General features: G+C 59.6%; 1 protein-coding gene across 1 annotated transcript in view; it reads right to left on the bottom strand.

The window, feature by feature from the left end:
* The window catches only part of HMCN2 (hemicentin 2), a 37,287-nt gene extending 15,817 nt beyond the window's left edge, over nt 1-21,470 (bottom strand). The window contains exons 1-43 of the mRNA XM_058038056.1: nt 21,062-21,470; nt 20,110-20,180; nt 19,154-19,312; nt 18,886-19,008; nt 18,621-18,792; nt 18,245-18,351; nt 17,922-18,042; nt 17,558-17,830; nt 17,289-17,433; nt 16,898-17,019; nt 16,538-16,810; nt 16,319-16,460; nt 15,620-15,747; nt 14,724-14,837; nt 14,459-14,608; nt 13,681-13,875; nt 13,413-13,508; nt 12,942-13,066; nt 12,456-12,600; nt 12,221-12,333; nt 11,819-11,975; nt 11,483-11,645; nt 9,758-9,885; nt 9,542-9,650; nt 9,161-9,330; nt 8,529-8,624; nt 8,254-8,430; nt 7,189-7,308; nt 6,865-7,026; nt 6,382-6,666; nt 5,702-5,869; nt 5,424-5,537; nt 5,162-5,248; nt 4,465-4,650; nt 3,910-4,080; nt 3,431-3,544; nt 3,176-3,318; nt 2,652-2,802; nt 2,212-2,430; nt 1,261-1,374; nt 1,005-1,195; nt 718-814; nt 320-481 (exon numbers count right to left, since the gene is read on the bottom strand). Of these exons, the coding sequence (XP_057894039.1) occupies nt 320-481; nt 718-814; nt 1,005-1,195; nt 1,261-1,374; nt 2,212-2,430; nt 2,652-2,802; nt 3,176-3,318; nt 3,431-3,544; nt 3,910-4,080; nt 4,465-4,650; nt 5,162-5,248; nt 5,424-5,537; nt 5,702-5,869; nt 6,382-6,666; nt 6,865-7,026; nt 7,189-7,308; nt 8,254-8,430; nt 8,529-8,624; nt 9,161-9,330; nt 9,542-9,650; nt 9,758-9,885; nt 11,483-11,645; nt 11,819-11,975; nt 12,221-12,333; nt 12,456-12,600; nt 12,942-13,066; nt 13,413-13,508; nt 13,681-13,875; nt 14,459-14,608; nt 14,724-14,837; nt 15,620-15,747; nt 16,319-16,460; nt 16,538-16,810; nt 16,898-17,019; nt 17,289-17,433; nt 17,558-17,830; nt 17,922-18,042; nt 18,245-18,351; nt 18,621-18,792; nt 18,886-19,008; nt 19,154-19,312; nt 20,110-20,180; nt 21,062-21,290 (6,487 nt within the window). The 5' untranslated portion in view covers nt 21,291-21,470. The remainder of the gene's footprint in view (nt 1-319; nt 482-717; nt 815-1,004; nt 1,196-1,260; nt 1,375-2,211; nt 2,431-2,651; nt 2,803-3,175; nt 3,319-3,430; nt 3,545-3,909; nt 4,081-4,464; nt 4,651-5,161; nt 5,249-5,423; nt 5,538-5,701; nt 5,870-6,381; nt 6,667-6,864; nt 7,027-7,188; nt 7,309-8,253; nt 8,431-8,528; nt 8,625-9,160; nt 9,331-9,541; nt 9,651-9,757; nt 9,886-11,482; nt 11,646-11,818; nt 11,976-12,220; nt 12,334-12,455; nt 12,601-12,941; nt 13,067-13,412; nt 13,509-13,680; nt 13,876-14,458; nt 14,609-14,723; nt 14,838-15,619; nt 15,748-16,318; nt 16,461-16,537; nt 16,811-16,897; nt 17,020-17,288; nt 17,434-17,557; nt 17,831-17,921; nt 18,043-18,244; nt 18,352-18,620; nt 18,793-18,885; nt 19,009-19,153; nt 19,313-20,109; nt 20,181-21,061) is intronic.
* Nucleotides 21,471-21,976: the final 506 nt, after the last annotated feature.

Raw genomic sequence — 21,976 nt, 5'->3', positions numbered from 1 at the left:
CTGATCCCCCAGCACCCGGCCAAGCTCCATGCAAAAGGAGTCTGGCCATGGAATTCCCATCTTTGAGGCCCCAAGCCATGCTGTGCCCCACAGGAAAGGCCAGGAAGCAGCAGCGTGGAGCTCTGCAGGATGCAGCCCTTGGTGCTCTCCAGAGGGGATCACTCAGCAGTGTGTCATTAGTGTGTCATTAGTGTGTCACACAACACAAAGGCCGAGCTTGAGACCCACAGGTGGCACCCAAAAAAGGGGGATTAGGGGACCTAGACCTCGTTATCAAGAGCTGAGGCACAGGCAATGGTCCTGGCTGATCCCAACACACCTGGGGTGACAGTCCCCTCCTCTCCAGGCCGCAGGACATGGCCGTCCTTGTACCAGGTGATCTCTGCAGCCGGGTGGGGCTGGATGTCACACACCAGGGAGACGCTGCCATTGACAACGCCATCGACCTTCTCGGGGTCTGCAGCCACACTCCAGGGAGATTCTGTGCCCAAAAAACAGTGCCAAAGGGGAGACATCACCGTGGGGGCCGATGCCACCCCAGGAGGAAACACACACTGAGCCTTTGGCCTGCTCAATCTCCTCACACAGGGCGAGCATGACCAGCACAAGGCACAGAGGCAGCCACACAGCTCCAGAGCCACAGGGAACTCCAGCTGGTGGAGAAAGAGGAGGAGGAGGGCAGTAAATCAGTGACCCAGGGAAGGGGAGATGCCTTACCCTGCACAGAGAGGGCAAAGTGCTTCTCGGCTGAGCCGGCCGGGTTCTCAGCCACGCACGTGTAACTGCCAGCGTCACTCACCTCCAGCATTGCCACCTGCACAGGGGAACAGGAACCACTGAGGGCTGCCCCAGAGCACCACTGAGCTGGAGGGATGCTGGGGCTCCCATGGGGACCTTGGTGAGACCAGAGCCGCCACGTTTAGGAGGAAAGAATGCCCCATCCCCTCCATCCAGTGTCTCCTGGTCTCTCCCCAACACAGCCACCTGCTTAGGGCAACACCAACCTGCAGGACAGTGCCACCCTCCAGGAGCTGGTGCCGTGGGCCAGCCTCTATGGGGACATCATTCCAGAGCCAGGACACCGTGGGCTCTGGGTGCCCAGTGGCCACACACTCAAACTGGACAGTGCCATTGACGGTGGCCGTCACCTCCTCCTCCTCCAGGTCCTCTGTGCCACCACGGATGGCCGGGGCAGCTGGAAGCAGGTGGTTATGGGGCTGCCAGGTGGCTCAGCCCGGTGTCCCCTGTCCCTGTACTCACTGAGCACCTCCAGCTCGTAGTGCAGGCGGTCCCGGCCCGCAGCGTTGGCGGCCTCGCAGGTGTACCTGCCCCTGTGCTCCTCCTGCACCGCCTGCAGCTGCAGCACCCGGCCCCCTGTGGCACAGCACAGAGCACAGGGTCTGTGGGATGTCCCCCAGCCCTGCTCTGCACAGCCCCAGGGACTCAGAGGTCCCACGGTATCAGAACTCAGTGCGTCCCTCTGGGTGTCCAGAGTTGCCAGGACCCCACCAGGGGGCTCAGAGACCCTGGCACACAGCCCAGAGCACCTGGGGGTTTGATTCTGACCCCTGGAGCAAGTTACCAGCTTTGTATGAGGACCTGAAAGTCACAGAGGTTTGAAAAGTACAATAATAAAATTATCACAGGGTGAAAATGTAGATTTTAGGATTTTTGGTATGGGGGTTATGGGGACAAGATGGAAGAACTTGAGCACATCCAGCCTTTCTTCTTCCTCTTCTTCTTGTTCTCCATTTTCTGCAGTGATGTTGGCACTTTGGGATTGGTCTAGAGTAGAAGTGCACTAACATAGGCGATAGGTATTGGGAATTAAGTGTAAATATGTTATTAGGTAGTTTGTGGAATAATAAGACAACACCCCTCTGGGGCAGTCAGAGTGCCTATGGCTGCCCTGCTGAGCAGATCTCGGCTGGGCAGAAAGAAAATTTTATAGATAAGAATGAATAAACAACTTCAAGACTGAAAACTGAAGAGCTCTGGCTCTTTCTTCAGCTGTGCAGGCCAAAGCAGAGACATCCTGCACATCTGGGGCAGCAATGAACAACCAAAACCCGAGACCAGGGGTGCAGTGTGTGGTGGCAGGAAGGGGACAAGATCCATCCTCCTCCATGCTGTGGATGCTCTCAACCCCCAAGGCTGCAGCAGGACCACCCCCAGCCCCCACAGCGGGGGTTCACACCCTCTGCCCATTACCTTGCAGCATCAGCACCCCCAGGCCGGGGGAGAGGGGCTCCCCATCCTTGTACCAGGTGAGCTGGGGGGGTGGGACGGCACTGGTGTCACAGTAGAGGGCGGTGGGCTGGCCAAGGACAGCCTGCCGGTGCTCTGTCACCTCCCCATCCTGGTCCTCCTCCCGATAGAAGATCTCAAGGGCTTCCTTGGGGCCTGTGTGCTGCTGGAAGATGGGGGGCACTGCGGGGACAGGCTGTGGTCAGTGTGGGGAGCAGGGACATTGACCCCCAGGTGCACCCACAGCATCCGCCCTCACTGCAGCTCAGGAGATGTTTGCTGTTTTCCAGCAGGTTTAAACTTTTACTCCTGCTCACCCTTCTCTGCTCCCACAAGGGGCTCTGAGGATCCCTGCCCTTGCTGAGACACCCCTGCCCTGGCTGCTGGCTCTGCCCAGGGCTCACCTTGGACGTGCACAATGAAGTCCTTGTCATCTTCACCCACAGCATTGGTGGCCACGCAGGTGTAGTGCCCCGAATCTGAGACACCAGCAGCTGGGATCTGGAGGACCTGCCCCTCACTGAGGATCTGGATGTGTTCAGAGCTTTCCAGAAGCTGAAGGGAAGAAAGAGAAAGGCAGGACGAGGATTACACACTCAGGAGTGAGGCAGAGCCCTGCCACCTGTACAAAGGGTATTTTCCCATTTCATCCAGCTGGGACTGTCCCAAACCCATCAGCTCCTCCCTGGGCACAGCTGGACAGTCCCAAACCCATCAGCTCCTCCCTGGCCACAGCTGGACAGTCCCAAACCCATCAGCTCCTCGCTGGGCACAGCTGGACAATCCCAAACCCATCAGCTCCTCCCTGGGCACAGCTGGACAGTCCCCAAACCCAGCAGCTCCTCCCTGGGCACAGCTGGACAGTCCCCAAACCCAGCAGCTCCTCCCTGGGCACAGCTGGACAATCCCAAACCCATCAGCTCCTCACCTGCTTGTCCTTGTACCAGCGGATGGTTGGCTGGGGCACAGCCCAGGTCTCACACTCCAGCACCACTGTGCTGTTCACCTTGGCTTTCACCTCCTTCACAGCAAATTCCCCCAGAGGATCCTCTCTGGCAATCCAAGGAGGAACTGGTGGGGAAAGACAAAGGGAAGCAAAAGGCAGCCAAAGGAAGCAGCACTGGGCTGGTTGCAGTAGTGGGGTCACTGCAGGAGTTAGGAGGGATTTGGGGAGCTCCCTCACCCAGGACCTTCACAGCATAGCTCTTCACAGCCTCCCCATCCTCACTGGCCACGATGCAGCTGTAGGTGCCCGTGTCCTCCTCCTGGGCGTTCAGGATCTGCAGCCCGTGGCCACCTGGGCAAAGGGGGAATCCTGAGAGGGTTCTGCTCACAGCCACAGCTCTCTCTCCCCATGCAGCACCTGAAGGCATCTCTGAGCACCTGCAAGCCTGGCTGGAGGGAGCCTGATGCTCTCCTAGAGCCCAGTCCCAGGCTTATAAAAACCAGCACTGAGGAGGCTCTAGTTATTATCAGAGGATGCAGCACTTGGAAGAGCAGCATCCAGCTGATCCCTGAGCCCTCAGGTCCTGCAGGATGAGGATTTCTCACCATCCCACTGTGCTGGACCCTTACCAGACCAAGAAAAAGCCCCACACCCACTCCCCAATGCACAACAAGAGGCCACCACTGCCATGCAGAGGCAGGGGACAGCAGCAGTACCAGGGAGCAGGAGGACATTTCCAGATGCTTGGAGAGGAACCTGGTCCTTGAGCCAGGTGATGTTGGGAGGTGGGTACGGCGGGGCCTCGCAGAGCAGGGAGATGGGGTTGTTGATGATCACTGTCACCTCTTCTGCAGCAGCAGCAGCATCCTGAGCAGAGGTGGCACTGGCTACAGAGACGTGGCTGGGTGTTAGATCAGCACTGGGACACACCTTGGCTTCCCAGTGCTTCACCCCCCCAGCAGAGAGCACGATCCAAGTCCAGGGAATTGGAACTGAGACAGCCTGTGCCAACTTCAGACTCTGCCCCGTCCTGCTGCCCTCCAAAACCACAGAGATCCAGGAGACACATCCCCCCTTCCCCAAGCCACCACCACAGATGGATCCTGCACTGAGCAGCTGCTTTCTGCTCCTCCAGGAGGTCTCACAAGGGCTCTGGGACAGCTCCATGCCACACTTTGGCTGCAGGACTAAGGAATCCTCCCCACCTACATTAAAACCCACAAAGTCTGCTCACACCTGAGACCCTGCCTCCATCCAAAGGCATCTCGTACCCAGAACATCCAGCAGGTAATTCTTGGTCTGATTTGCCACAGAGTTGGAGGCCACACAGGAGTAGAGACCAGCATGGGCCAGGGAGGCTTGGGGGATGTGGAACAAGGAGCCATCAGGGGAGATGGAGAAGGTGCCAGGGAGAGGGTGGTTGTCTTTCATCCAGGTGATCTGGGGTCGTGGGCTGCCTGTGAGGGATGGGAAATGGGTTTTGGCCTTTGTGTGAAGTTTTTCCATGTGTGAGCACAGCCTGGCTGGGGTCACTGTCAGAGCTTTTCTGGAGAGCAGAGACATCATCCCAAATCAGAATTATCATGACCTGGATCAGGACTTTAGAAGCTGCTGGATGAGCCAGCGAGAAGAAAGAGAACTGTCCTGAGTGGGAGGTGATTAATTACTCCCATCACTAAAGGAGAAATGAGATTAGAGGAGTTTCAGCTCCATTTGGGAAAGATTGGATCCCACACTGTGGAACAGGATCCCCATGTGGGCGTCCCCTCCCCAGCGCTTCCCGGACAGCACAAGTGCAGAGCCAGGAACCATCCCAACAGAGCTCTGAATTTTTCAGCTGTCTCCTTGGCTCTGCCTGGAGCCATCCCTTTGTTCCACACCCCAAAGTGAGACTCAGGTCTGCCCCTGAGCCCCATCTCCCCCTTGTTTCCTTGTTCATGCCACCTTCCTTCCTCACTCGATGCTCACCTGAAGCCAGGCAGGACCAGGTGACAGGGTGGCCCTCGGGCACCTTGAAGGTGTTTTCTTCATCTGCATCCTCAATGTGGGGAGGAACTAGGAACACAAGCCCCCAGGGACTTCAGCAGCTGGCCAGCTCAGCCCCTGACCTCACATCCTGAGGACTCCAGCACACCCAGCATGTCCAGTCTTAACTCATGTCTGTTCCTGCTAGGGTGGAGCTCTGAAACCCCAGCAGGAATCCTGCAGCAGACAGAAGAGCCCTCCTTACCTAGGACCTGCACGTAGAAATGCCTCCTGGCCTCCCCAGCTATGTTGCTGGCCAGGCAGGAATAGTGACCAGCATCCTGGGCTCGAGCACGGGTGAGCCTGAGCAGCCAGCCCCCTGGAAGGACAGAGCAGAGGGGGCTCAGGGATCTGCTCCGGGTACCAGCACATCCCAGCTGTGCTCCTGTGGGGCTGCAGCTCCACCATGAGTCTGAGCTCATCAGGGTTGGGGCAAAACACATTCCCAAAGTGCTCATCTCTCACAGCACCCAGACCTCTGACCTGAAAGCAGCTGTGTGTGCTCGCTGGGGGTGACAGGAGAGCCATCCCAGAACCAGGTGACGCTGGGCTGGGGAATGCCAGCGGCCTCACAGGTCAGGGTCAGGGATCCTTGCAGGGAAACGCTGACATTGGTTGTCCATCCTGATCCTTGAATGAACTCAGGGGGAACTGGGGATGCAGAAGAAGATGGACACACATTTGCAAAGCAGCCAGGACATCAAAGGAGCAAAGCAAGGAGGGGAGAACTGGGTGAACCTGGTTTTTCCCACCTTCTTGCTCTGTACAGCTTTAGGACACAAACCCAGAAGGACCATTAGCATCACCTGGAGATGGTGGCTTTAAAGGTGTTTTGGGACAGGTGACTACAGCAAAGATGTGCCACTCACCTGAGCCCAGGCTTACAGGCTCACACTGGGATGGCACACAGCCTGAGCCACCTCACAACATTTATAGCTCAAGTGAGCCATGAGGTAGTAGAGGACCTTATATGAGATGATCTGCTGTGATGGCTCTGGAAAGAAACTCCTGCCTGATGGACACAGTTCTACAGCTATTCCTGAAGCATAACCCTGGCACCTGCTACATGCTGGATTATCCAACACCTGCTGCACATCAAGTTACTCCCCATCACCACCCTCCTTATACTGCCTGCACCCACCCCACCCATCCCACATCCTTACCATGCACCACAACTTCAAACTCCCTCTGCTCCTGCCCCTCTGGGCTGGCAGCCAGGCAGGTGTAGTGTCCTGCATGGGCCAGCTCTGCCCTGGGGATGTGCAGCCTCCTGCCCTGCTCCGTGAGCAGGAGCCCATCCCCAGCAGCCACGGGCTGCCCGTCCTTCACCCACGTCACCCACGGCGCTGCTGTGCCCATGGCCTCGCACTCCAGAACTGTCTCACCACCCTCGATGACAGAAACCTTCCTCAGGGTGCTGCTGCTGCTGCCCTGGAGCCTTGGCAGTTCTGTGGGCAGAGGGACAGGGGTGCAGGGGATGAGCAGCAGCTCCCACATCTGTGCACAAATGGAGGGGCAAAGCTGACCCAGGCAGCAGCATCCCTTCCAAAATATCCAAGGCACCAGGAAATGGCTTTAGGGTCCAGCTGGACCTTGCATTGAGAGAGTCCCAGCACCTCCACAGGTCTCAGGTGCCCCACACTCACCGTGCACCTCCAGGTGATGCTCCTTGCTGCTGCTGCCAGCATCATTCCTGCACTCACAGGTGTACGTCCCCTGGTCCAGCAGCTGCACCTTCTCCATGTACACCACGTTCCCTCCTGGGGACATCAGCTTTGGGCTCCCTGGCTGGCTGGAGAGGGGCTCACCTGCCCAGGGAAGGGGACAGAAGGTTCCCCTCAGGCTCCCAGCAGGACAAATTCCCACCCAGAACCTGGATTCTGCTCAACAAAAATCGCTCCTTGCTCCAAGGAGAACAACAGCTGGGTGAGCCATGTGGGGAGAGATGAGGCTGAGGAACAGGGCCCTACCGTCCTTCCACCAGCTCAGGGTGGGCAGGGGGATCCCGTGGCACTCGCAGGACAGCTGGACAGGCTGTCCCTCCAGCACAGACACAGCCTCGGCGTCCGGCGAGGACAAGGATGGAGGCACTGCAGGGATGAGAGGAGCAGCTCAGTGAGGGCACTGGGCAAGAGGAGAAAGGCAGCTTGGAGCTCCATCCTGCTGGATTCACACCCTCTGCAGCCCTGCTGGGTGCCACAAAACCCCAGTGACATTCCTCTGCCCTGGCTCCATGTGCAAACAATAATCTTGTCTCTCCAGCCAAGCGAGGGATGCTTTTAATTGCATGTGGCCAACAGCAGAGGATGACCAAGCATCCCACAAACAAGCCAAGGTCAGGTTGGCCAGACACAGCCTTATTAGGCAGCCCTGCTCACTGGGAAGGTTACCCAACTCTTTCCATTATTGGGTGATGTTCTCAGCTGCTCATAAATACAGCTGGCTGCAAAATGGTAACTCCTTCCCATGGGGGACATCAGTTTGCAGAAGAAAAGCCTCAACACCCAGAAACCCTTGGAAAACAAAAACAGCAGAACCCAAACAATGCACCCGAGCCAGGACGGCAGACGTGCAAACATTTCCCTGGGAAGAGATTGCAGGAACAGGCCCAGAGCAGGAGAACTGGATCTTCTCCACGCCCTGGCCACCTGCCTGCAGGACTTCCACCAACTGGAGCATCCCCGGGAAAAGCCAGGGTCTGGCTCAGCCCCCGGGGCTGTGGACATGCTGAGTGGTCTGGGAAGATGCAGGGATGCTTGGATCGAGGGAGAAAAAGCATCCAGTGCCTGTCTTGGGGTCACTGCTGAGTCAGGGGGGACAGAAATGTCACCAGGCACTCGGGGTGCAAAAGGGACAGGGTGGGTGGGGACCTGGAAACAGCCATCCATGGGGCCTTGGCTTTCCAGGATATCATCTGGGGGTTGGATGAGTGGAATTGCAAATGAGCCATGCTCCAGGGATGCGTCCCGAGGGCTGGGCCAACCCCGCCGGTCGCACACGGTATTCCGGGGGGGAGCCCCCGCAGCTGCGCTCACCGGTGACCCGCAGGCTGTAGCGGAGCTCGGCCAGCCCGGCCGCGTTGGAGGCCACGCAGCGGTAGCTGCCGGCATCGGAGAGCCGCGCCCGGGGCAGCTCCAGGCGCTTCCCCCGCCCCGACAGCGCCAGCCCCGCTCCGGCCCGCAGCCGCTCCTGCCCCTTGAACCAGGCGATGTCTGCAGGAAAGCGGGGAGCTGAGCTGGAGGAACGGCACTGCTGCCCCAGGGAAAGCCCCGGGGTTCAGGAGCAGGGGCCGAGGACAGGATTGGCTCACCGGGAGCGGGCAGCCCCGAGGCCAGGCACTCCAGGGATGCTGAGCTGTTCTCGGGGATGGTCAGATCCACCGCGCTGGGCTCGATGCTGGGAGGCACTGCAACCCAGCGGGGCTGTCAGCGGCTCTGTCTGCCTGCGGCCAGCACAGGGCAGGGCCCGGGGCACAGCCAGGCTCTCCCGGGGCTCCTGGCACACACCAAGGCCTGGCACAGCAGCAGCCAGGGGCACAGCCCAGTCCCTGCTCTGGGAGGGGACACATCCCCCCATGGTGCCACCACTGCTGCCCAAACCAGCCAGAGGTTTGGTCCCTGCCCCGATGAGACATCCATGCTTCCCAGGGAGGGGATCTCTGCTCCCTGCCTGGTTTCTCACCTGGCAGCTTCAGAGCCTGCTGGTGGAGGGGAAATGGGGCTGGGGGAGGACCCTCCAGCAGGAAACACCACTCAGGGATTTACCGTGGGGCCAATGCCATCGCCTCTCAGCTTCATTGACAAAGGACAAGATCCCAAGGAATCAAACCAGTGACACAGCACCTACCAAGATCTGGGCCAAGAACTCCCACCCCTTTGGGCAGCCACGTTCCTCCCAAGACACGGGATGGACATCCCCCCTCACCCCAGGCCCTGCACTCACCATGCACTGAAACCTGCACCTCTGCCTGGGCCAGCCCTGCCCAGCTGCTGCCCTGGCAGGTGTAGAGCCCTTGGTGGCCAAGCCCCACTCGTGTGAGCAGCAGAGTGCCACCATCCTGGGACACCACCACGCCGTCCTGCTCGTCCAGAGGGTGCCCATCCTTCAGCCACCTGCGGGCAAGGGGACAGGCAGCAACCATCCACACCCTACCTCTGCACACCAACGGGATGCTGGCAGCAAGGGCTGTCCCCTTGTCCCCTGGAATGAGGCTGGCAGTGCCAGCAGGAGACGCCAAGGACAAGGAATTGATGCCTCCACCCTTAGGGACACCCCTACCACCCATCCTGGGGGCACAGGGAGCCTCAGCACTGCAGGACTCACTGGATCTGGGCTGGGGGGATGCCCCTGGTGTGACACTGGATCCTCAGGGAGGTGTTGGCTACAGCTGCCAGGTGCCCTTCACCATCACCAATCCACAGCTGGGGGGGAGCTGGGGGAGAGGGGACCTCAGGCTGTGCCCACCCTCGGGCCCTGGCACAGGGATGTGACACAGCCAGGGCTTTGGGGGATGTGGGCACAAAGGGAGGGTGTTTGAACCTTGCACGTGCAGGCTGTAGCTGAGCGAGGCGCTCCCCGCAGCGTTGGTGGCCGTGCAGGTGTAGAGGCCATTGTCTGTCACCTGGGGCTCAGCCAGGCGCAGCGATCCTGAAGGGAGCACGCTGAACCTTGGGGCAGAAGGAACAGGAAAGCTGGATGGGAGAAACAGCCATGGCATCCATCACCCAACCCTGAGCAGGACTGAGGGCTCAGAGCTCACCATGGCCACCTCCCACTCAAAGAGGGTGGCACTGTCACAGATGTGTTTACAGAAAAATGCTTTAGCTAAGGTTTTTCTCTTGAGAAGCTGAGAAGCCTCAGAAATGAAATGAAAACAATAATTATTTGTAGAATGCAACAGTTGCATCTTTGATTGGTCTCATGTAGTTGTTTTTAATTAATGGCCAATCACAGTCCAGCTGTCTCAGACTCTCTGGTCAGTCACAACATTTTATTATAATTCTTATCCTTTCCTTGCTAACCTTCTGATGAAATCCTTTCTTCTATTCTTTCAGTATAGTTTTAATACATCATTTTATTTTCATATAATCTATATAATAAAATAATAAATCGGCCTTCTAAAACGTAGAGTCAAGATTCCCATCTCTTCCCTCATCCTGGAACCCCTGCAAACACCACTACATGGGGGCAAACCCCCTTTGCTCAGCCCCTGCACGAGGCAGCACAGGAGCCCAGGGGGATGCAGGAGGAGCAGGGTCCCCCCAGAGCACAGCCCCTGCAGCTGGAGCTGGCCATGCTCTCACTGCCAGCCCCATCTGTGCTCCACAGACATAACCTCATCCCAGCCCACGGCTGCAGATCGCTCCTGGTGTGCTCCCATCAATCACCCAGCGTGGACACGCCAGCTGAGAGGGGGGAGCAGAACCAGGGGGACAGGGTGTGTGAACAGCCATGGCAAACCAGACGTGAACAGCAAGGCAATGCATGCCCCAAGAAGAGCAAAGCCAAGCTGCCTTCCTGCTGCCACAGCAATCCTCAGGGACAGGTGAGAAGTGTTTAACTCAAGACCAGGGCCTGTGGCTTTAGGGATCCCTTCCAACATGGTGCTAACATTTGGGGAAAACATTGGAAGACCAAGACACCAGATAACCCAAAGAATGGTTGGATATGAGTTTATCCTCGCCCATCAAACCACATGAACTGTCTGTCTCGTGGCTGCCATCAGCTTCAACACCATCAGCAAATTGATTTGTCCCTCCAGAAGTCACTTACTGGAACAAAACTGGCCTAAACGCCACATCCCAGGGCAGACAAAGCCACTGCTGGGCTAACAACTCTGTTTGTGCCAAACCTCATCCCAAGAAGCACCAGGCCCTGGTCCAACACTTCCCACTGGGATCCACCATCCCCAGGCACATCCTTGACCTTGTGACAGCACCAGGCAGGAATGTGCAGGAAGGCAGGCAGACAGACAGACAGACAGCAGGCTGAGGAGCTGCACTGGAGCTGCCTTTCCTTCCCAGCCCCATGTCCAGGGTAGGCACATGAGTGATGGGAAGCAGCTGCTTGCTCCCAGATGTTTGGGAGGTGGAAGAAAAGCCTGGGGCTCTCCAAGGAGAGCAGAGCCAGTGCAGCTCCTGCACTGCCCACAGGATGCCAGCTGTGCCCTTCACATCCCCCTGCCAGGCAGCTCAGTCCCTCCATGGACCTGAAGGGACACCAAACCCCAGCAGATGGTGGCCCAGCACCCAGAGCCCTCCTTACCTAGTGCTGGCCAGGGGCAGGGGCTGGAGCTCCCGGCTCCACACCACCAGGGGAGGGGGCAGCCCTTGGGCCTCGCAGGGCAGGGTGGTCTCCTGCCCCAGCACTGCCAGGATGGGCACAGGCTCCGATGTCTGTGATCCATTCACGCTGATCCTGGGCTTTGCTGCACGGAGAGAGAGCACAGATAGTGCAGGGACACTTCAGAGCCCTCGCTGCTCCTCTTGCCATCCTCCAAACCCATCTGGCACCTGGATTGGTGCTTCGAGGAAGCCAGGAGTGTTCCCAGGTCATTCTCTCTCCCTGCCAGTCCCCAGTGGAGCTGTCCTGAGCACTCACTGCTGATGGAGAGCTGCATCTCCCGTCTGGAGAACCCTGCTGCGTTGGTGGCTGTGCAGAAGTAGGTGCCAGCGTCCCCAGGGGACGGTGAAGGGATCAGGAGGGTCCCATCGGGGTCGAGATGGTAGTGTGGGCTCGGTGAAATGGGCTCTGTGCCCTGCAGGGGAAAGGGAAGGGAGGAAGGCAGAGATTCTCCCGCGAGCTGAACATCCCAAGGGCAAGAAGAGAGCTCTGGGCACATCAGAGCAGGGCATGGCCTGGTCCCAGCTCCCCAGGGCACTTGGTGCCACCTCCCCAGGCAGCCACAGCCACTCTGGAGAGCTGCACCCTTCAAACACATCTCCCTGAACCCAAGGCTGGCCCCAGCCAGGCTGGCAGGGCACAGAGCCCCCTGTCCCCTACCTTGGCCCAGGTGACAGTGGGGGGTGGCACACCGGTGGCATTGCACTGCAGGGTGACAGCAGCTCCCTCGGTGCCAGTGACCAGAACAGGGCCAGGCTCGATGCTGGGAGGAGCTGGGAAGGAAGAGAAACCTCATCCTGCATGGCCAGGGACACATCCAGCACAGAGAGCACAGCACAGAGAGCACCGCCCCGTGTCACTGCTCAGAGGGGACACCCAGGTCCCTGTCACTCACCGTGGATGACCAAGGCCACGTCCTGCCTGTGCGAGCCCAGGGCGTTGCTCACCTCACAGGTGAAGGTTCCTGCATCCCCCTGAGATGCCTGCTCCATGTGCAGGCTCCCGTCAGCCCGCGTGGAATAGCGGCCACCGGGGGCTACCTGGGCATGGGGGAGAGCAGGAGTCAGGATAGGTGGCAGGGTGAAACACCAACACATCCCTGCATCTTTGGGCACATCCAGAAAGGATTCTTTCACCAAAAAGCACTGAGAATTGGGATTTTTCATCTTAAAAGTCCAAAAGCCTTCCCCAGATGAGTCCTTGAGCAGCATCCTGTTGTGGAGATACACCCACATTGCCTTCCCAACACAAACGCTCTGTTGGATTCTTTCACCAACAGCTTTCACACCAAAGGTTGGGGGAGCCATCCTGCAGTGAAGCCCCCTCAAGGGGCAGGTGCCCACCCACCCAGCCAGGGTGCCAGCAGGCAGGGAATCCTCACCATGTGCCCATCCTTGAGCCAGCGGCGGGCGGGGAAGGGGCTCCCAGCCAGGACCACACAGGGCAGGGACACGGGCTGGCCCGGCAGCACACGGACCACGGGGGATGCAAGGGCTATTTCTGGGGCTGTTTAAAGAGGGGAAAGGGAACCAGCATCAATCAGTGATAAACTGGCCAGGAGCACTCAGGAGAATGGAGGTAGATCACCTTTCTCCCAAGGTCTGGGTCCTGGTTCAGCGTGAGCCAGCTCTGATTCCACTCCCCAGGGATTTGGGGATATTCACTGCTGTGTGGGTCCATGGCAGCACATGAAGCCAAAGAGGGCTTGGAAGGGCATTGCCCAAACCCTGCCCTGGGGTCTCTGAGCATTCACTGTGGCCAGCTCAGGACCAGAGACAGCTGCTCTGGTCTCTGCCCTCACCCCTGCCAGCACTCTGGGATGGATTCACGACCAAAGCACAGAAACACAAACCCTGTCCCGTGACTGTGAGCTTGACCTCTGCCTGGATCTTCCCAAACTCATTCTGGGCTTCACAGATGTAGATGGCTTGGTCATCCAGCGAGGCACCTGGAGCACAGTGGGGAGAAGCCTCAGCCTGGTGGGGCTGGAGAGCCCTGAGCAAGCTCCAGGGCAGGGACCACCCTCCCCAATGGGGACAGAGCTGGATTCTTGCAGGCTGTTGCTGCACATCTTGCACGAGTTCACAATACAAATAAATGCATGCACACTCAGCTCTTACTGTCAATGAGGAGCTGGGCAGTCTCCAGCTGGCTGGAAACCTCCCGTGGGCCGTGCCAGCCCACCACAGGCTGCCCATCCTGCCGGGACCAGGTGACCTGGGGCAGGGGAGATCCCTCCACACGGCATGGCAGGCTCACTCTGTCCCCAACCTGGACCTCCAGGTCGCCCAGGGGCTCAGGAAAGTGAGGGGCAGCTGGAGGAGAGAGCAGCAGAGAGAGGGCTCAGACAGGTCCAGCATCCCCACGGCTGAGCCTGGAGAAGGGATGGGGCTGCAAAACCAATGAGCTGGGTGCCCTGACAAGGTACCAGACCCACATTTGGTGCTTTTCCAAAGCTGACAGAACCTTTGCAGTTTCTACCACTTCCAGTTACGCTCATCGACCTCTGGCTCAGCAAAATAACTTGCACTTTTCCACCTTCAACTGCTTTAAACCCTGCTGCCCTCAACACAGAGCGCCTTCCCTCCTCTTCCTCATGTTCTTTCATCCCTTCTACCTCCAACAAAAGATTTTCACACACACAAAAGCCAGCCCCCGCCTCTGCCTAATCCCACTGAGCGCACTTTGCATCCCAAGCCCTCACGTCCCCGTGCAATAACAACTGCCCTGTCTTTTCCCACTTGCTGAGCCTCCTGCATCTTCCCAAAGCTGGGAATTCCCGTGCCAGGCACCAACACCTCCCTGCCGGGAAGCCTGGGAGAGCAGCAAGGGGGAGCTGAGGCGCAGAGGGGAGCTGTGGAAGAGGCTGCGGGACTCGCATCCCACAGCAGCACTCACATCCCACGTGCAGCACGGTGCTGTCCCAGGCCGTGCCCGCCTCGCCCAGCGCCCGGCAGCCGTAGAGCCCCGCGTCCTCCTCCCGCACCGCCTGCAGCCGCAGCACGGCCCGCGGGCCGCCCGCCGGGAACGCCGCCACCGCCTGCTCCCCTGCCGGAGCCAGCGTCACACACACCCTGCGGGTCCCTGCCGGGCCACAGCCACGGGGGGGCCCCGAGGGGCAGGGGAGGGGTCCCGGTGTGCGCCCCCCCTCGCCCGGGCTCACCTTTGTACCACACGATCTGGGGCGGGGGTGCCCCCGACACCCAGCACTCGAGGGTGACATCCTCGCCCACCAGCACCTTCAGGCTGGGCGTCACTGCCAGGATGGCAGGGGGCTCTGTGCCGTGGGGAGAGGGGACTTTGGTCACCCTCTGATGCTCTGGGTGCGGTGCCATGCAGCCCAAGGGGACCCCAGAGCCCTGGGTGCAGTCCCCAACACCTTTAGAACACACATCCCCATCCCCAGTGTGCTGTCCCCCAATGCCCTTTATCACACTCAGCCCCATTTTCCATTGTGCTGACCCCCAATGCCCTTTATCACACTCAGCCCCATCCCCATTGTGCTGTCCCCCAATGCCCTTTATCACTCACAGCCCCATTCCCACTGTGCTGTTCCCAATTCCCTTTATCACACACAGCCCCATTCCCACTGTGCTGTTCCCAATTCCCTTTTTTAACACACAGCCCCATTCCCAGCGTGCTGACCCCAATTCCCTCCATCACACTCAGCCCCATTCCCAATGTGCTGACCCCCAATGCCCTTTATCACTCACAGCCCCATTCCCATTGTGCTGTTCCCAATTCCCTTTTTTAACACACAGCCCCATTCCCAGCGTGCTGACCCCAATTCCCTCCATCACATTCAGCCCCATTCCCAATGTGCTGACCCCAGGACACTTTATCCCACACAGCCCCATTCCCACTGTGCTGTTCCCAATTCCCTTTATCACACACATCCCCATCCCCAATGTGCTGTCCCCCAATGCCTTTTATCCCACACAGCCCCATTCCCAATGTGCTGACCCTCAATTCTATCTATCACACACAGCCCCATTCCCACTGTGCTGTTCCCAACACCCTTTATCACACACAGCCCCATTCCCAGTGTGCCACCAGTACCAGTGAACTCCAGGGTGATCACTTGCTCATCCCAGCCCAGAGTGCTGCTGGCATAGCAGCTGTAATTCCCTGCATCCTCTGGGACAGCAGAGCTGATGTGCAGGGAACCCTCAGCATCCCTGAAAACCCTGCAGCAATTGGGAGAGAAAGGCAGAAAGGAGCCCTGTGCAAACAGGGATGATGGAAAATGTGTGGATATAAATGAGCAGGTTTCAGGCCATGCTGGGCATGTGGTGGATGTGGGTCAGCACTGAGAGCCAGCTGCTGCAGGGAAGGACTTTGCTTTGAAGCAGGGAAAAGCACTGAGAATTGGGCTTTTTTCATCTCAAAAGCCCAAAAGCTTTCCCCAAAGTGAACCCTTGCACTCACAGCCTAACACAGGCAGGAGTTGAAAGGCAAAAAGCAGCAGAAATTAAGGAGAAGTACAAGGAGTATTTTGAGACCTGAGCTCACACCAGGTGTGCAAAGTGGGGACAGTGACCTGGATAAGGCAGGACAGCTTAAAAATAAATATAGGAAATTAAGGCCAGCAGCATGCCAAGCATCTCAGGAGCAGGGGCTGGGATACTGCAGTGCCTCCCTCTTCCCAGAGCTGTCTCTGACAGCCCCAGGCCTCCCTCCCTCACCTCACACATCCCTGCAAGGGAGCCCCATCCCTGTGGGACGCCAGCGCGGAGGCTCCTGGCTCCCCAGGGTTACCTCTCATCCTGCTGCAGAGGCCAGCCCCAGCGCCTCCACGTGGTTTGGGGCTGGGGGTGGCCCCCGGCCGTGCAGTTCAGCCGCAGCTCCTGGCCCCTGCTGAAACGCTGGGGACTGGGGTCCACCTTCACCCAGGGCGCCTCTGCACGGGGGGGAGCAGGGCTCAGCCTCCAGGGGCCATCCCCATGGGGCAGGGTCCCTCACAGGGGCACCACCCACCCTGGATGAAGAGCCACAGCGAGGCAGTGGCGGTGCCACCGGCGCTCCGTGCCACACACTCGTACAGGCCCCCGTCCCCCGGCTGCACGTGGCTGATCTCCAGGGAGCTGTTCTGCAGCAGCCGGGCCCTGCCAGCCCCTGGCTGTGCCACCTTCCCGTCCCAGCTCCAGGTCAGGTTGTAGGGCACGTCCCCCAGCACCACGCAGGACATGACCACGTTCTGCCCCGGTGAAGCCGTGATGTTGCCCGGGGTGATGAGGCGTGGTGGTGGCTCTACAAACAAGGGATGGATGCCTGGGTGAAAGGAGCCCGTGCCCAGCCATGGGAAGGGCTCCAAGGCTTGGCACAAGCAGCCCCCACCTGAGACAGAGAGGTAGGCACGGGCCCGGGACACGCCGACCTTGCTTGTGGCTGTGCACTCGTAAAAGCCTTCATCACCCTCAGACACTGCAGGGATCAACCAGCTGATGTTCCCTGAAAGCCTGCAAAAAGGGAGAGAAGGAAATATGGATCACTGCCACCTTGCGACTGCAGTGCCACCATCCTGGTCCTACTCCCTGGGGTTTTTTTTCCATCTGAGTCAGGCAGAGGTGCATCCCCACTTGATGCAGACCTGTCCTTTGGGACTTTCCTCTTGGGATGCTCAGAACCTGAAGGCACTCACCCAGCACACAGCACCCCGTCATCTGGCACAGCTCAGGGACCCACATGGCACCCTCCTGGGGCCCACTGGGCCATAACAGAGGCTCACCTGAAGAGCTGCTCCTCCCCGAGCTTCCTCCTGCCACGGCTGAGCTGCAGCTGGAAAGGGATCTCACTCCGTGCAGAGCAGGAGATGAGCTGCGGCTCACGGCTGTAGGCCTGGATATTGCTGGAGATGTTCACTTTGGGCAGACCTGGAAGGGGTTGGGGGTGTGCAGATGTACAGCACCCTTGGAAGCAGCATGACCGAGGAGAAACCACAGCAGAGGCAGTGCTGCAACCTCTGCTCCCTGCTCAGCACCCGCGGGCTGCACTCACCGGGGACCACGCTGGTGTAGGTGACCCCCGAGAGGCGGTGCAGGGGGTGGCCCTGGCCATCCTCCCCCTTCACCTTCAGCAGAAAGTCCCCCGGGGGCACCCAGAGCGGCGAGCCCACCCAGAGCTGCGCGCTGGGGCCAGAGGAGGAGTTGAGGAGCGGCTGCACGGGCAGCGAGAGCAGGACGTGGCCCGAGGTGTTGAACAGCTCGATCTCCTGCAGGCGCCCAGGCGGCCTCAGACCGCTGCAGTTCACCAGCACTGAGATGGGCAGACCTGCAAAGGGGGAGGGAAAACTCCACCAACCACATTCCCGGCTGCAAATCGCCCAAATGCGGCACCCAGCCCCGGGCAGCGCCACCCTCACCCTGCACCGGCCGCTCTCCGCGCTGGACGGCGTCAAACTCCGGCTGCGTGGAGAAACTGGCTTGAAAATTAACATTGCTGATGCCCGTGATCCTCAGAGAGTGGCGGCCGCTGCTCTGGGTCTGGAAGCAGATTGAGAAACACTGAGGGCAGGGAAGGGAGAGGGCAGGGAAGGGAGAGGTTGCAGCTGCCCCTTTTATCCCGCTCATACATCTCTAACTGCTTGGCTGGAGGTGGATGGGGATGGTCCACGCCTGGCAAAGCCTGGCAAGCTAAACATCCACCAGGGAGAGGCAGGGGATGTGCAGTCTGCCAGCAGCCTACCGTGACCAGCCACGTCCCTGGCTCGTAGGGCTCCAGGGCCACCACCATGGCTGAGTTGGGGATGCTGAGCAGCTCCCTCAGACCTTGGCCTTTCTCCAGGACCTTTCCTGTAACAGAAGTGAATGTCTCAGGCCCTGGGCAGTGCAGAGCCCATCACAGCTCACAGCCAGGGAAATCCCTCAAAGGCAGAGGCAAAGCCAGCCTGGGAGGGGAGCGAGGAGGTGTGCTGGTGTTCACTGAGGGCTTTGTAGCTCATCACCTTTTCATTTGAGTTTTAGGGCAGGATTCAGTGAACCCCTTGCTGCTTGTCCTCACCTGAGGTCTTTGTGGGGGCCAAAGCCCCACCTCCCCTTGTTGTCCCTCTCCCAGCTCCTACCTGCTGGATCCTGGACCCTGATCCCTGGGGCAGGCCCACTCAGGGAGATGGTGACCTCCTTCAGGCTGGGATCCAAGGGGACCTGCCACGTGTTCTCCCCACCATCCTCGTGGTCCGTGGACAGCAGGTGGACCTTGGAAGCCTGGATGGCCTCTTCCACCCACTTCAGCACCTGCGGGCAGTCAGGGGAGGGTTCAACCCGGATCTCCCCATCCCAGCCAGCACAGCCTCACTCCAGCACAAGGGGCCAGGTGTCCCCACTGACCTCTGTCACCTGCTGCTTGTCCAGGTGGAAGATCTGCCCGGAGCTGGTGGCGGCGATGCGCTCGTACACGCGGTACCCGGGGTGGCTCCTGTCCCCGCAGTCCCCAGTCAGCACAAACACCACCTGCCACAGCAACCCACGGCAGGGACACAGCTGGCATCCACCAGCACCCCAGGACATCGAGAGGTGCAGAATTCCCCGGGTCCGGGGTTTCATGGCTGTGTTTCAGCGATGCGGCGCCGCTGCCGCAGGAGCCGGGGCCGCTCACCTGGCTCTGCTTGTGCTGCAGCAGCCGCAGCAGCTCCTCCTGCTGCTCGTAGTCCTTGGCCCGAGCATCCGAGAAGACGTAGACGAAGGAGCCGGGATGGGAGATCTCCACGGCCACCCTGATGGCGCCCACGCTCATCTCCGGGCAGTCCCCCCCGCCCTGGGGGACACAGGCGGGGACATGGCACAGGCACCGGGACACCCAGGGCTCAGATCCCGGCAGGATCCCCCCCGGGGGATGCTCATGGCCAGAAACAGCCTCATTTTACAGTGGGATGGAACTGCAGGGACACTGAGGATCACACGGACCCGGCTCTACCTCACTACAGCACCCATCTGGGGATCCGTGCCCACAGAAGCCACTGGCTTCCCACAGATACCTTCAGTGGGCACATCTGTGCCAGCCAGCCCAGGGAAGCCTCAGAGAGCACCAGCTCGCACTTTCCCAGGGCTTGGCACCCCAAAGGGCTGGGAAAGCATTTGCAGCCTCAGCGTGACAGCTCCTGCCAAAACAGCTGCGTCCGAAGGGAAAAGCCACAGGGATTTAGCAATTCACAGGAGGCAGGGCAAGAGTGGGGATGGATAAAGCAGGATTAAGCTCCCGGGGAACATTTCAGCTGGTAGAAAACAGACAAAGTAATTTAAAATAATAATAATGAAAAAGACAGAAATTAAAAACTCAATTATCAGGCAGTGGTTGTAGAAGAGATTTTTGGTTCCATGGAGAGTCTGTGCAAACGCTTCTGGGATCAGCATAAGAGGTGTGGACTGGGAATTCTCTGCCCTGATGCAGGACTCTGGGGCACAGCACCAGTCTCACCCATCCTCTCCACCCCCAGCCCTGTGTGCAGCCCCCAGCCAGGCTGGCTCAGCCTGAACCCCCATCACACTTGTGGGGGATGCAGGGATTGCCCCCAGAACCCACCACCAGAGCAGCCTGGGGCTGGGTTTGCCTACCTGGACATGGAGCTCCCGCAGGCGCTGCTGGAAGAGCTGAGGGTCCGTGGTGAGGGTGACAGGTCCCACCTCTGTGAGCACACAGGTGCCACCACTCAGTCCCCCGAGCCCAGCACCAGCTCCTTCCTATGCCACCCACACTGCTGGTGCTCCTGGCACCTGTGAGACTCAGGGTCCAGCATCTACGCTGGCTTGGCACCAGCAGACAGGTGGCTTTGGGCAGACCAGCCCCTGTGCCCACCCTGTGACTGCTTTGGCAGACTATTCCCACACCCAGGAATTGCTCCTGACATGCTGGGTGGTCCCAGTCAGGGTAAGCTTCAAACTCTGTGCCCTTTTCTGCTGGGGAGGCTCCCAGCAAAGCAATGCAGGAATCAACTCACTGCCTCTGCCTCCTTCCCTGTCTGGCTCCAATGGTTTCACTCAGCTCAATGTTTCTGCTGAAAATAAAGCTTGGGTCCCTCTCGCCTTGTAGGAGGCCAGAGCTCTTTTGGGGAGCAGCTGCACTTACATGAGCGTGCACAAATGGGACAAAAGTAGGGGCAGAAAGAAATTATTCTGGTCTCACAGCAAGTTACCAAAGCCTCTTAGCAAGTGGTGTTTTTATTGAGGTGACCTGGAAGCTCATTGAGGAGTTGGACAGAAATTCCCCCGTGGTTTCTCCAGGGAGATTGGAGCAGGATGGAAGGGGAAGAGCCACCCACAGCAAAGTGTCAGCACCCCCGGGTTTAATACAGAGAAAAACAACCCACCCTGTGCCCACAGGATGCCTTGGGGAGCCCCAGCCCAGCAGCTGAGGTGCCATCCTCACCACAGCAGCCACCAGGGCATTAAAAACAGGGAGAAGGGGCAGTGCAAGCACTTGTGAAGTGCACGCTTCAAACACAGACCCAGCCCAGCTCCCCGCAGCCCCTCCATGGCAGGACACACCCTCAGCCTGTCCCGGACCTACCTGGGTCATGGAAGGGCACCAGGGCGTAGTTGCTGATGGGTTTGGTGCTCCGGCTGCGCGTCCGCTCCAGGATGCGGGAGGCGCCGTCCATCACCTGCACCAGGTCGTCGTACATGGAGCCGGTGACATCGAACACGAAGGCCAGAGTGGCCCATCCCGGGGGTGATTCGGCCGCACCGAGGGCCAGCAGCGTGCAGAGAGCCGCCAACACCCCTCCGTGGGGCGGCATGGCTGGCGGGGGACACGCTCGGGGGTCGGGAGCGCCCCTCGCTCTCCCCGCGGGTCCGTCCGGCAGCAGCGAGGGAGGGACGCGCTGTGCGAGGGGCCACACGCGGCGGGGACAGCGAGGGGACCCGGGCAGGGAACGCCCAGCCCTCCGCAGCTGCGGACCTGCTCCTCCAGCGCTCGGCTTCTGGCAGGGAGCAGCGAGCGAGGGAGGGAGGGAGGGAAAAAGCGGAATTTTGGAGCCAGCGACGCGGCGGGGAGGTGGGTGGGAGCTGGAGGGAAGCGGGATGGGGATACAGGGGTTGGGAAGCAGAGCCTGCAGCCCACGGGGTTGTCAGAAACGCTGCCCTGACCCCCTGGCTCAGAGAGACCCTGCTCTGCTGGGGTTAGGGGAGGACACGGGGGTCACGGCTGAGCACCTGTGAGGAAAGCCTGCCAAACCCCAGCGGGGGAGACACAGCTGTGAAAGGAGCCCCAAGGACCCAAACCCCCCCTTGCTGGGCAAAGGGGCCTGGAATGGGGGTCTGTGAGGGGGCTCGGGGGGCAGGGGGCTCTGTGGGGGCTCAGCCACCCCACGGACAGGGAGCAAAGAGCCCGCAGAGCACAGACAGAGCCGGGCCGGGGCTGGGCTGGGACAGGCAGCGCTTGGCCGGGGCCGGCGGCGCTGAGCTCACGCTGCTCCGCTGGGAT

The sequence above is a fragment of the Melospiza georgiana genome, chromosome 20 (genome assembly GCF_028018845.1).
Source record: "Melospiza georgiana isolate bMelGeo1 chromosome 20, bMelGeo1.pri, whole genome shotgun sequence".
NCBI classification, from domain to species: domain Eukaryota; kingdom Metazoa; phylum Chordata; class Aves; order Passeriformes; family Passerellidae; genus Melospiza; species Melospiza georgiana.
Note: the sequence above shows the minus strand (reverse complement) of the source record. Positions and strands in the feature narration are given on the sequence as shown.